General features: G+C 33.8%; 1 protein-coding gene across 4 annotated transcripts in view; it reads left to right on the plus strand.

Annotated features, from left to right (window-relative positions):
- The window catches only part of LOC124078024 (ATP-binding cassette sub-family A member 6), a 59,609-nt gene that overhangs the window by 26,097 nt on the left and 21,392 nt on the right, over nt 1-12,120 (plus strand). For all 4 annotated transcript variants that reach the window (XR_006846785.2, XM_058572184.1, XM_046422622.2 and 1 more), the window contains exons 20-26: nt 1,165-1,348; nt 1,738-1,904; nt 3,930-4,063; nt 5,311-5,448; nt 8,083-8,190; nt 9,280-9,453; nt 9,674-9,787. Coding sequence is in view for 3 of the 4 variants with exons in the window: in XM_058572184.1 (XP_058428167.1) it covers nt 1,165-1,348; nt 1,738-1,904; nt 3,930-4,063; nt 5,311-5,448; nt 8,083-8,190; nt 9,280-9,453; nt 9,674-9,787 (1,019 nt within the window). In the remaining variant the exon portion in view is untranslated. The remainder of the gene's footprint in view (nt 1-1,164; nt 1,349-1,737; nt 1,905-3,929; nt 4,064-5,310; nt 5,449-8,082; nt 8,191-9,279; nt 9,454-9,673; nt 9,788-12,120) is intronic.

Raw genomic sequence — 12,120 nt, forward strand, 5'->3', positions numbered from 1 at the left:
TTCACAGAAATCAATTTCCAAATGATCATGTGTCGATTTAATATTTATACTATGTTTTGCATAATTCGTATTAAGGACTATGAGTTTTTCCAAATTTGGCTCTGCTGTTGAGACGGGATGCTTGTTGACCCACATCATCAGTAGGACTCAATACAAAGCCCTTCTTGGCTTTTACCAAATCTCTTTTGAAATCCATCAACTTCCGGTTGGGTAGTTTTCCCCCATCCTCATGTGCTCACTACTGCTTTAATGCTTTGAGGTTGTGAAAGATCTTAACTAGAGGAGTGAAGTCAAAGAAGATATTTCTGATAAAAGATGTTCTTCGTTAATTAATGCAAATTTAATTTCAGTAAAGTCTAAATAAGGAGAATTCTCAGTTTCAACTCCTGAATATTTAATTGACAATAAGAGCTTTCATTCTGGGTGCTCCTTCTATGCCAGATAATAAAAGTGTAAATATACATTCATATATACATACAGTATTACTTCCCACCAAGTGTCATTGACACCATTTTACAGATGAGAAAATAGAACTAAGAACAGTTAAATGACCTTTTCCAATTCATGCTACTTGTAAGGCATGTTTATGGGATTTATATAAAAGTTTGGTTGTTTCAGAGCTGATGCTGTCCCCCTAAAATCCTAGATTATTGATAACTTTCTAGCAAATATTGAGGCTTTAATGTTTGCTATTACTATTGAGAAGTTTTTTTTAAAGTTCTCAAATATTGTTACCTTTGAGATTGGCTTTTCAAAAACTATATGCCAGAATCACCCCTTTCCTGAGTTCTTCTTTTGGTATGTAGTTAGTATGTTTTCCCACTGAGGTCATAGAATTTGGATATTATTGTATGTTTCTCATATTGTTTGCATTGTACCCACAACATTCCAAAATATTTTTTATTTAAAAAGTTTTAATATGCATAGTCATTGGTAATTATAACTGCAGAAAGAAAATATTGAAGAATGGGGATGTATAAATTTAATATATAATTAAGTTTATGTTTAAATTTGTGTAAATAATTGTATTGAATAATTCTTTTCAATAAGACGATAACAATGAAACCAAAAATAAAATAATTTTAAATATTTTAAAGAAGAAAATTACTATGATGCCCCAAGATGGCATTAATAATGTGTGTGTGTGTGCACGCGCACCTATAGATTTTGAACAAACAGACAAGATAAGAGACTCAGAAAGCCCAAGTGAAATGGATCCAGCTTGCTCTTCTCTCCCTGAAGTACACAAGACTGTGAGCGACATGGGCCTCTGGAGAATGCAAGTCTGTGCGATAGCACGGCTCCGTTTTTTAAAGCTGAAACGTGGAAGAAAAACACTTTTGACCCTGTGAGTATCAGAGTGTTGTGATTTTGTTAAACGAGCAGTTTCAAAAAAGGCTCAAACCAGAGGAGATTTTAAAACTAGAACACAATGCCCAGCATTTCTGCTGGAGAAAAGGTAAATGTCGCATTGGATTTTACTGACCGCAGGAATACCTGTAGATTAGCTCTTGATCAGGTTCATACATACAAGTGCATTTAGTTTTCATAGTTGGATGACCCACTGTTCATGCAGCATTGACATTTTAGTCCTGGGTATCATGATGAGACAAGGCTCAGAATGTTTGTACCTGGAGGAATTATCCTTATAGATATGGCACACAAGTGGTTGTGGAATGTTTTATTGAGGAAATAAAATTGCTATAGATTCATATGGTGATTTTCTTTATTGTTTAGGCTATTGGTTTTTGGAATTGCACTGTTTCCTTTGATTATGGAAAGGATAGCAAATTCTATGATAAATGAAAGTGCAAACTGGGAGTTTAAAACAGAATTATATTTCCTCTCTTCTGGACAACTTCCTCAGGAACCTCGTACCAGCCTCTTGATCATCAATAACACAGGTGAACAGGAAAACAAAATTTACATCCAGAAAGAAGTTATTTTTGTTGTTATCAAATACCATATGTGTTAGAGGAAACAAATCATAGGAGAAGAAAATATACATTTATAGGAAATAGTTTATGAAAAATAGTGAATATTTGCTCTGATTTTAGAGATCACAGAATGATAGGGACAAGTGTGAATGCACCTGGGTTACTATTCAATCTGATAGAAGTAACTTATCTACACGATAACCTGAAGCTATGAATTAGAGAGAAATAAACTTTTATCTTGGTGGAACCACTTCATTTTCAGATTTCTTTACAGCAGCCTAACTTATACCATAAATATGATACATGCTGATTGAATGCAAAGATGGCCTGTCTACTACACCCCACACTCTACTACTAATTTAAATAGGATTCAGGAAGACTACTTATTTTATTATGGCAAAGACTGGGTAATTGATTGTTTCTTAAGTGTTTGATTAACTTAAAGGGGAAGTTTATATGTTTCTACTTAAGATGTTAAGAATAAATATAGAGTCAGAGTTCTTTCTTGATGGGTTCCTTACCCAGTCCAGTTTCACATGTATTTATGCTTCAGGATTGTAGATATTTCCTCTCTAAACAAACATGGTCTTTTCATTTCTGTTTCTCATTGTTCTTTTTCCACTTGGGTTTTGGAAAATAAATGTCCTCTCTGCCTTAAAATTAATTTTGCTAATTGTACATTAATTTCTAAGATCTAGATTTTTTTTTAACTTATGAGTATAGTGTTGACTCAGGATCTTTTTCCTCTCCAGTCACTCTGAAGACAGTGTTAGGTATTTGGGGCCTTAAGTTTGGGACCTCTGTGCCATTGTGTTCCTCTTTCCTTAAAATCTGGTGATTATTGCTAGCATGTTCATGTTTTCCTGTGGTCCCTGTTTGGTTGGATCCTGCTGTGAAGATGGAGAAGCATGTGTGGCTGTCCCAGGATACAAGGAAAGCTTGTTTTCCATGGATATGTCCTTCCTATGTGGGGAATTTTGAATTTGCCTGAAATTTGACCCTATTTGTCCATTCCTCCATGCATCCCAGTATGGACTCCCATTTCAAGCTAAAATACAGCAAACAAGCTTCTTTTCCTTTTTTTCCACTCCATTTTTCCCTGATTGTGGGTTGGAATTACTTCAAGTCTTGCCTGACTCTGTAAGAAATACTGTTTCTTAGAAGGTAAAAATAGAACTCTTCCTTGAGACAGATGCAATATTGCCTGCTCTGTGAGACATGAGGAGGGGCCTGACTGTTCACCTTGCTCCAGGTATGGCAAACTGGTTAAGGACCCTGACTGTGGCTTCCATGCCCACACTGTCCCCTTCTACTCGTTTCCTCTGAGCTTTGATATCCTGGAAGCTGATTTTACCTTGGCAGCTATTGGCTTCTTTGTGCTCCAGGCTGTGCGTTTCCTCAGCTCTTTTTTCTCTTTCAAAGAATACCATTTGCTGCCTTCTTTAGGAGCACATTAAAATTTTTGGTCCAATGGTGGCCCCCTTCTTATTTTCCATTTAATTAGAAAAAAGTACATATCCATGCCATATACAGGAGTGCAATATATATGCAAATATATTAAATAAAATAAGAATATTTCTGTATTATACATGTACATTTATATATTTACTTTCTATTCAAAGAATAAGGGTGAGAGGAGAGTATTAGCATCAGGCTGGACAATCTAACATACTCCTATAATAACTGTATCTCCACAAATCATCAGTTCAAATGTATTTTTTAAAATAAAAGTCATGAAATAGAACTACTTTATTTTGATGATCACACATCAATTTGCATTAAAGGGAATTAAAAAGCTAATTCATCATAGCATAATATTTGTTAAATAGAAAATGGCAGTGAATGATTTATTTTTCATGGCCCAGTATTATTGTGATATCAATAGAGACAGCATGCTGTAAGTATCAACTTTATGTGCGGGGTTCACTAGGAAAACATTTGTAATCTATTTACTCACCTTTATATGGCCTTTTGTTATTGATTTCCTATTAGAATCAAATATTGAAGATTTTATACAGTCTTTGAAGCATCAAAATATACTTTTGGAAGTAGATGACTTTGAAAACAGAAATGGCACTGAAGGCCTCTCATACAATGGCGCTATCATAGTTTCTGGTAAACAAAAGGTACGTTTGTCTCTTAAGTTTTGCCTTTATGACTGCACACAAATGCACAGAAAGCGCTATATTTTAACTCTTAAAAACTGCAGAAAATCAACCCAGTTAGTATATAGTAACTTGACTCAGAAAAACATTTTTAGTCCACATTGAATAAACTGTGATGTTAAAATGGGTGTTTTTGAAACATTTTTCTCCTCTTGAAGTATGTATTTTTTTATATTTGAAAGAAACTAAATTAAGTCATATTGATCAAACTCAATGAACTATTATTACATGTTAAAATTATCATATAATTATGAATTTAGGAAATCCATTTAATACCTAGCTATCTGTATGATATTTTGATAAAACATACTATACTAAACATATACTATACTGTAGTATACTAAAAATATTATAATATCCACACAGACTCTTGGAGAGAAAAGTATTCCTTATATGCTATCTTAATGTGTTTCAATTTAGGAAAAAGTGAATGAGCCATAGAAATCAAGGAACCAGATGAAAATCTATCCTAATCATAAGTGGAACTCTTGCCTCTTACTTTAGTAAAAGCAAGGTGTCAAAATAAATATAGTTATCTTTTTGTTTCTTGCTATAAAGGAAATAAAAACAAAATATTTTGAAAATGTATCATCGAACTCTACCTAACCTAAATGGATTATGAAAAATGCAGTCACTCTGCCAACTTTAGGAAACAACTTTGACAGCTGCTTTATCCTAATACTTACTGCAAATGTTTAAACAACTTGAACCTCTTGATGAACACATGAGCATTTTCATCAACATGAAGTACATTAACCTTGTCTTAGAAAGGGTGGAAATACTTCACTGGCAGTGTAAACATGAATGTTTTATCAACTCTATGTGTATCTCCTACTGAGATAAAATTCCTATTCTTGCTCATCATGAACTGCCTAGACAACAAAAGTTGAAACCTCCTCATGAAGACACAATGGGAACAAAATCATAGGCATTTAGCAAAACCAATAAAAATTTGCATGAAATGGATGCTGACTGTGTACTATCCACTGTGCTAGGGCCTTTTATATATAATCTCATTAATCATGTAATGACCTATTTAGTATCCTCTTTCACAGATGAGGAAACTTTTGCTCAGGAAAGTCTGTTAACTTTGAAGATGGACACTTTGCTGGAATGTGGCACTTCAGCTTCTTATATACAAAAACTGTACCTTTGTTCTTCTAGGACTTAGAATTAAACTTATTGATGTTGTTTTTGTTTATTTTAAGGATTATAGATTTTCAATCGTGTGTAATACCAAGAGGCTGCACTGTTTTCCTATCCTCATGAATATTATCAGCAATGGGCTACTTTGGATGCTTAATCATACACAGTATATTCGAATTGAGAGAAGTCCATTTAATCTGGTAAATATTGAATTTAGTGATCCTGAAATTAAGAATTTGAAAAGTAACCCATGTTTGCCCTCTTTAAGATTTAAATATGCATAATTAACTACTCACCCTAAAAATTATTATTGTGTCCTAACATTTTAAATATGTTAATCAAATAAGATGTGTTTTTTTTTTTCCTTGCTAGTTTATTATCAGAGAAATTTCATCAGTGAATACTTCTGAATATTTTGTCATATTCTCCTGGGGGATGCTCTGGAAAGTCATAGAGACATTCCAGGAAGGATATTAGGGAGGGGGACAGAGACAGAAAACACTGAATTAGAAATCAGGAGCCTTTTACATGTTCCTTTAATTTTATAAATTTAACATAATTTACTAATGGAAACTCCATTGACTATGTGAGTTAAGTGACTAACATGGATGAGGATTTGCCAGTCCTTGGCTGGAATACTTTCTGATTCATTCCTTCATGGTTCCTCTGTCGAAAGGGTTTCTTATGCCCATGAGCTGCACTTGCAGGATTTGGGCTACAGCCTGTCTTCAGACAATTAAGGAAACAATGGTTGGAGACAGAAGAGCAGAGGGCCCTCCACACTGAGCTCCAATCTTATCACCTCCTTTCTTTGTCTCTGCAGCCCAGAAGTGACAGTGGCTTCCCATTTCATCATTCTTCTTGAATGATGATCCCCCATATAACCACTGCATGATTATTAGAAAACAATAAGTATTTGATATCCTATAGTTTTCTGGTTGTTACCAAAAGGAATCTCTCGAAACTGATTCCAAGTATTTCACACCAAAAGTTTGGAAGACCAATCAGCAGGATTAGAAATAGACCAATTAAAAGGAAATTTCACTTTATGACAAAGGTGTTGAGTTCCATTTTGGCTCCATTGCATGGTTGTTACACTCAAGTGCAGATTTTCTGTAGGTAATGGGGAGAATGGGAATGGTATAGATTTGAGAGGTGAGTAATGTCTATGCATCCACGAGTTGAATGTGATCAGGGGGAATACACAATGGTGTCTGAAGGGAACTTTTCTGAAAGTGGAACCAGTGGGTAGCAGAAAGGGACAGTTACCCTCTCTTGGTTTTTCAGTTTTCTCATGTCTTTGCCTGTTTGCTCAGTATCAAAATGGACCTAAATTCCATGGCTACTCTCTTATCATACCCCATCCCCCAGTTGCATACTCCTTCATTCCTATGATGACAGTAATGCATTTTCCCACCTGGAGAAAAATTGGAATTTATAGACACAGACTCCAAAATCTTAAAATTTGAGAATTTAAAAATTATTCTGAGACAGACTTGTGTTGTTCCTCTAATTTTATCCATGAGATAGTCCTATATGCTGCTTGGGCACAGGGCCCAGTCTCAGACAGACACTGATTAGGGGGTAGTGATTTAAATTTTATCTCTTCAAAGATGCATTCATTGGCACCAACCTTGCTTTTCAGCTCTGTGCTAGAGAATGTATCCTTCCTGTTGCTAAGGACTTCACATACCCATCTGTGGTTTGCTGAGAAAGACATGCTGCCTAGGCCTGAGTTTTCTGTTAATGAAGGGTCACAATTCATCAATTATTACTATTTTTTTTTATCATGGTAAAAAAAAACATAAAACTGAACATAATAACCATTTTAAAACATACAGTTCAGTATTATTAAATACATTCACATTGTTGTGAAATAAAGTTCTAGAACTTTTATGTCTGGTGGAAGTAAAACTGTCCATCAAACAGTTCCTATTCCTATCTCCTCTCCTGCTCCTGGGGAGGAACCATCACTCTACTTTCTATTTCTATGAATTTGACTACTTTAAATACCTTAATATTTGTTTCTTCTTGACTGATTTATTTCACATAGCATAATGTCCTCCATGTTCATTCATGTTGCAGCATGTGACAGATTTTCTTCCTTTTTAGAGCTGAATAATGTTTTATCGTATGTATATATACCATATTTTGGTTATCCATATATGCACTGGTAGACATTTGGGTTGGTTCCATCTCTTGACTATTGAAGTAATGGTGCTATCAACGTAGTGTGCACGTACCTCTTAAAAACCCTGCTTTGTGTTCTTTTGGATGTATACCCAAAAGTGAGACCTAAATCATTTTTTTTTTAATTGGTTGTTCAAAACATTACAAAGCTCATGACATATCATCTTCCATACATTTGATTCAAGTGGGTTATGAACTCCCATTTTTTACCCCAAATACAAGTTGCAGAATCACATAGGTTACACATCCACATTTTTGCATAATACCATATTAATGAGTGTAGTATTCTGCTACCTTTCCTATCCCCTACTATCCCCCCTCCCCTTCCCTCTCATCTTCCCTCTCTACCCCATCTGCTGTTGTTTAATTCTCTCCCTTGTTTTTTTTTCCCCTTTCCCCTCACAAACTCTTATATGTAATTTTGTGTAACAATGAGGTTCTCCTTCCATTTCCATAGTTTCCCTTCTCTCTCCCTTTTTTCTTAGAGTTGAAGCCTCACATCAAGTAATAAGAAATCACTTCCCCCCCGTTGGATGACTGTAAACTAGAACTATATTTTGACTTCTCAATATTTCAAAAAGCATATTCTTTGATTAATAGTGTATGTTTCATGAAAAAATTTACTATTACGTTTTTGCTTCCAGAACCATCTGTACATCTGGACTGGGTTGCCGGATGGTTCTCCATTCATGTTTTTTGTTGTGTGCTGCCTTTCTCCTTACATCGCCATGAGCAGTGTCACTGATCACAAAGTAAGAGAAAGTAGGGAAGTGCAAGCATTTAAAGTTATTGTTTTTTTTTTTTAATGCTCTGTGTTCAAAATGTTTTCCCATGAGAAAAACGCTTAACTGTATTTTAATTCAGATCATATTGTTGATCATTATTTCTAGCAAGTTAAAAACTTACTTTTAAAAATGCAAAATACTTTTTACTTCAAATTTACAGCATAAGTGCAATATTTTTTTTGACTCAGTGTAAACCCTTAAAGAGCAATATTATATATAAAAAAAATCTTTGGACTACATTATTTCCTAACTCAGGAGGAAATCATTGATGTTGAAATTGAAGACCAAATTTAACTTGGGTTCCTTCTACATTCTGTACATGCAATTTTATGTTATATTTGTATTTAGTTATGCTCATTATCCAGACATAACATGAAAGTTAGTTTTAGATAAGACTGCTTTCATCATCTTGAGCCAGTAACTCTATGGAAAGATGAATACACAAAGGAAAATTTATGTCCTTCAGGTCACAAAACATTTCTTTGGAAGGAGCTTAATGCTTTAATATATATATATATATATATATATATATATATATATATATATATATATATATTAAAATAAATAAATAAATATTTATTTATTTTAGGTGGACACAAATATCTTCTTTTTTTTTTAATTTTTACGTGGTGCTGAGTATCGAACCCAGTGCCTCACGTGTGCTAGGAGAGCGTGCTACCACTTGAGCCACATCCCTAGCCCCGGAGCTTAATGCTTTGAGAAAATATCTGAATAGTGAATAGAAAATAAATAAAATAAAACCTACCAAATAAAACAAAGCACATTTTAAAAATGGCCACATTTATGTAACTGTATCTGTAGACCTCAGTTTCCTGACTAATATGTAAACTATAAACATACAGTATGCAAATAGTAAACACACATACATTTATACACACACATACAGCATAATAATTATATGTATTTATATACACTACATATTATTTTTAAAAAATTAGAAGGTTAGATTATATATCTTAAAAATTCTTCCAATTTATTTCTTTTTTATTTGCATTTTACTTGAACCTATATATATATTCTGTGTTCTCTCATCAGAAGAAAGCTAGTTCTCAGCTATGGATTTCAGGCCTCTACCCCTCTGCTTACTGGTGTGGACAGGCAGTGGTGGATGTTAACCTCTTCAATTTAATTCTCCTTTTAATGTATTTAATCATCTGCATAACAAACAAAATGGGCATTTCTGTTACAAGTCAAGGTATATTTGCTATGGTAAGTAACATATTACATAGATTTTTAAGGTAATTAATAATGAATTTTAACATTAAGTTTTCTATAATGATGGTAATTTCATCTTTATTTTACCATAAACCAAAAAAATGCTTGCAAAGTTCATGTGCAACAAAATATCTTTAAAATATTTGTAATGTGATTTTATTTCTTCAGATAATATTTCATTTTTTGATCCTGATATTTTTTTGTATTTCTTCAGGTTGTTGTATCACTTGGTTATTCAGCTTCTCTTATCTTCCTGACATATGTGATATCATTTATTTTTCGTAAGAGGAGAAAAAACAGTGGCCTCTGGTCATTTTGCTTCTATGTTGTAAGTGCACATACATTATTATACATACATACTAGAGATATATTTATTTCTGAACTGCCAATGTAATATCCCACATAGTCACCTTTGTCTTAAGTAACTTGTCTTAACAATAGAAGTTAAATCTCAAAATCCAAAATGCTCCAAACCCAAACATTTCTGGTCCCAAGAATTTCAGATAAGGGGTACTTAAACCTGCACTTTAAAATTGCACTGTTGAAAGGAGGGCAAAGGTAACTCATGGTATCAAGTTAGTGATGTTCCTAAATAATTTAGTTACAACCCTTTCTAGAGAGTTCATGAAATACTTAATAGAAGTCCTGAAATATAAAATACACTATTGAATGTATAGATACTTCACAACATAGGGCTTCCTGGCAACACTAAAACAAAAACTCATCCTAGTCTCACTTGTTTCTAAATGAAAACTTCAACATAAGTCTAAGACATTAAAACTTACAAATTTACACCTAGAGTTTTGAACTCCAATCTTGTATTTGCTGTGTGGTTTTGAATCCTACCATCTCTTAGTGTCTGACCATCTCTAACATCTCTGAACCCTAGATTTCTCATTTATAAATAGAAGATAACAGTTAGTACATTATAGAGTTATTGTAAGGATTAAAGTAAGTAATTCAGGTTTTATTCATTCCTGGCATTTATGTAATATTCAGTGAACCTAGAAATTAGAATTTTTATTCAAATCGTACATTACTAGATCTAGCAGAAGTTTTAATGCTTAATACATACTTCTTGGCTGATAAATTGACCCTCAAAACAGAAAAATAAAAAGTTATTTTTATCCTCTTCTCCCATTTACCAGTATTCTAAAAGAAAATGAGTCTATTGCTATGAAAATGCACAATCTCAGAAAAAGCACTTACTTGGAATTGGGATGAAATGTATTAGGCAGGACAGTGGCAAAGCTTTGTGATAGTCTAGGTGAGAGGCAAAATGGTAAGATGGATTTTTAAAATAACTGCCCATGTAACTTTCAATTTATACAGGATTTACACATTATTATTGTTACCTTAGCTTTAAAAAGCTCATTCCTCTTTTTATCCTGACATCTTTGGTTGAATTGAATACTGGGTCAGGAAGTCTATTTGGTCATTTTAAATATTCCTTTAATCTTCAATCTCTTCATCTATTAGAAATTTTCTTGTGAGCCTAATAGTTGGCAAATATTTTCTCCCATTCTATAAACATATTCTCACTTTGTTGATTGTTCCCTTTGTGGTGCAGAAGTTTCTTCATTCTTTTATGTTTTTATTAATCCTGGATTAATATCCAGAATATATAAGGAATTCAAAAAATTCCACAACAAAATGACAAGTAATCCAATAAAAAATGGACGAATGATATGAACATATACTTCTCTAAAGCATACAAATAGACAACAAAAATCCAAAGGAAGGAAGGAAGGAAGGAAGGAAAGAAAGAAAGAAAAAGGAATGAAAGAGAGAGAAAAGCTCATCATCCATTAGGGGAATGCAAATCAAAACTATTTTATAGGTGGATGAGGTGGCAAATGCCTATAATCCCAGCAGCTGGAGAGTTTCAGGCAGGAGGATATCAAGTTCAAAGCCAGCCTGAGCAATTTAGCAAGGCCCTAAGCAAATTAGTGAGACTCTGTCTCAAAATAAAAAGGGATGAGAGGATGGTTCAGTGTTCAAGCACCCCTGGGTTCAATTCCTGATGCAAAAAAAAAACCCCAAAAAACAAAACAATGAAATTTTGTTTTTTGCAGCAAAATGAATGAACTTGGAGGGCAGTATGCTGAGTGAAATTATCCAGACACACACACACACACACACAAAAATGCCACTATGTTCTCTCTCATATGTAGGAGCTAAAAAAATAGTTACTTTGGATGTAGATTAGTGATTACTGGAGGTTGGAAAGGATAAAAAAGGGAAGGCAAATAAAGGCAGTTTGGGTAGCAGGGACCAAAACAGAATAACTTATGGTGTTCCACAGCTCAGTAGGTTGACTAAAGTTCACAACAATCTATTATGTATTTTATTAATATCTAGAAGAGAGGAGTTCAAAGGTTCCAAACATAAGGGGTTCCCCTGATTAGGCAGTACATGCCATATTCATATGTTCAAATACCACCTGGGCTGCGGGTATAGCTCAGTAGTAAAGCACATGCTTAGCATGAGTGAGACCTGGGTCCTGGGTTCAATCCCTAGGACCAATAAAAAAGATGGAAAAGAAAAAGAAAGTCACAATGAACACATTAATATGCGCAATTAATACATATTAACAAAGATAAAATTAAAATTTTCTGTTGGGAAGTTAAAAAATCATGTATATTCTCATTAACAAAAGCT

Source organism: Marmota monax, unplaced genomic scaffold (assembly GCF_021218885.2).
Source record: "Marmota monax isolate L192 unplaced genomic scaffold, Marmota_monax_Labrador192_F-V1.1 WCK01_AAM20220418_F8-fsc00173, whole genome shotgun sequence".
Taxonomy (NCBI): Eukaryota; Metazoa; Chordata; class Mammalia; order Rodentia; family Sciuridae; genus Marmota; species Marmota monax.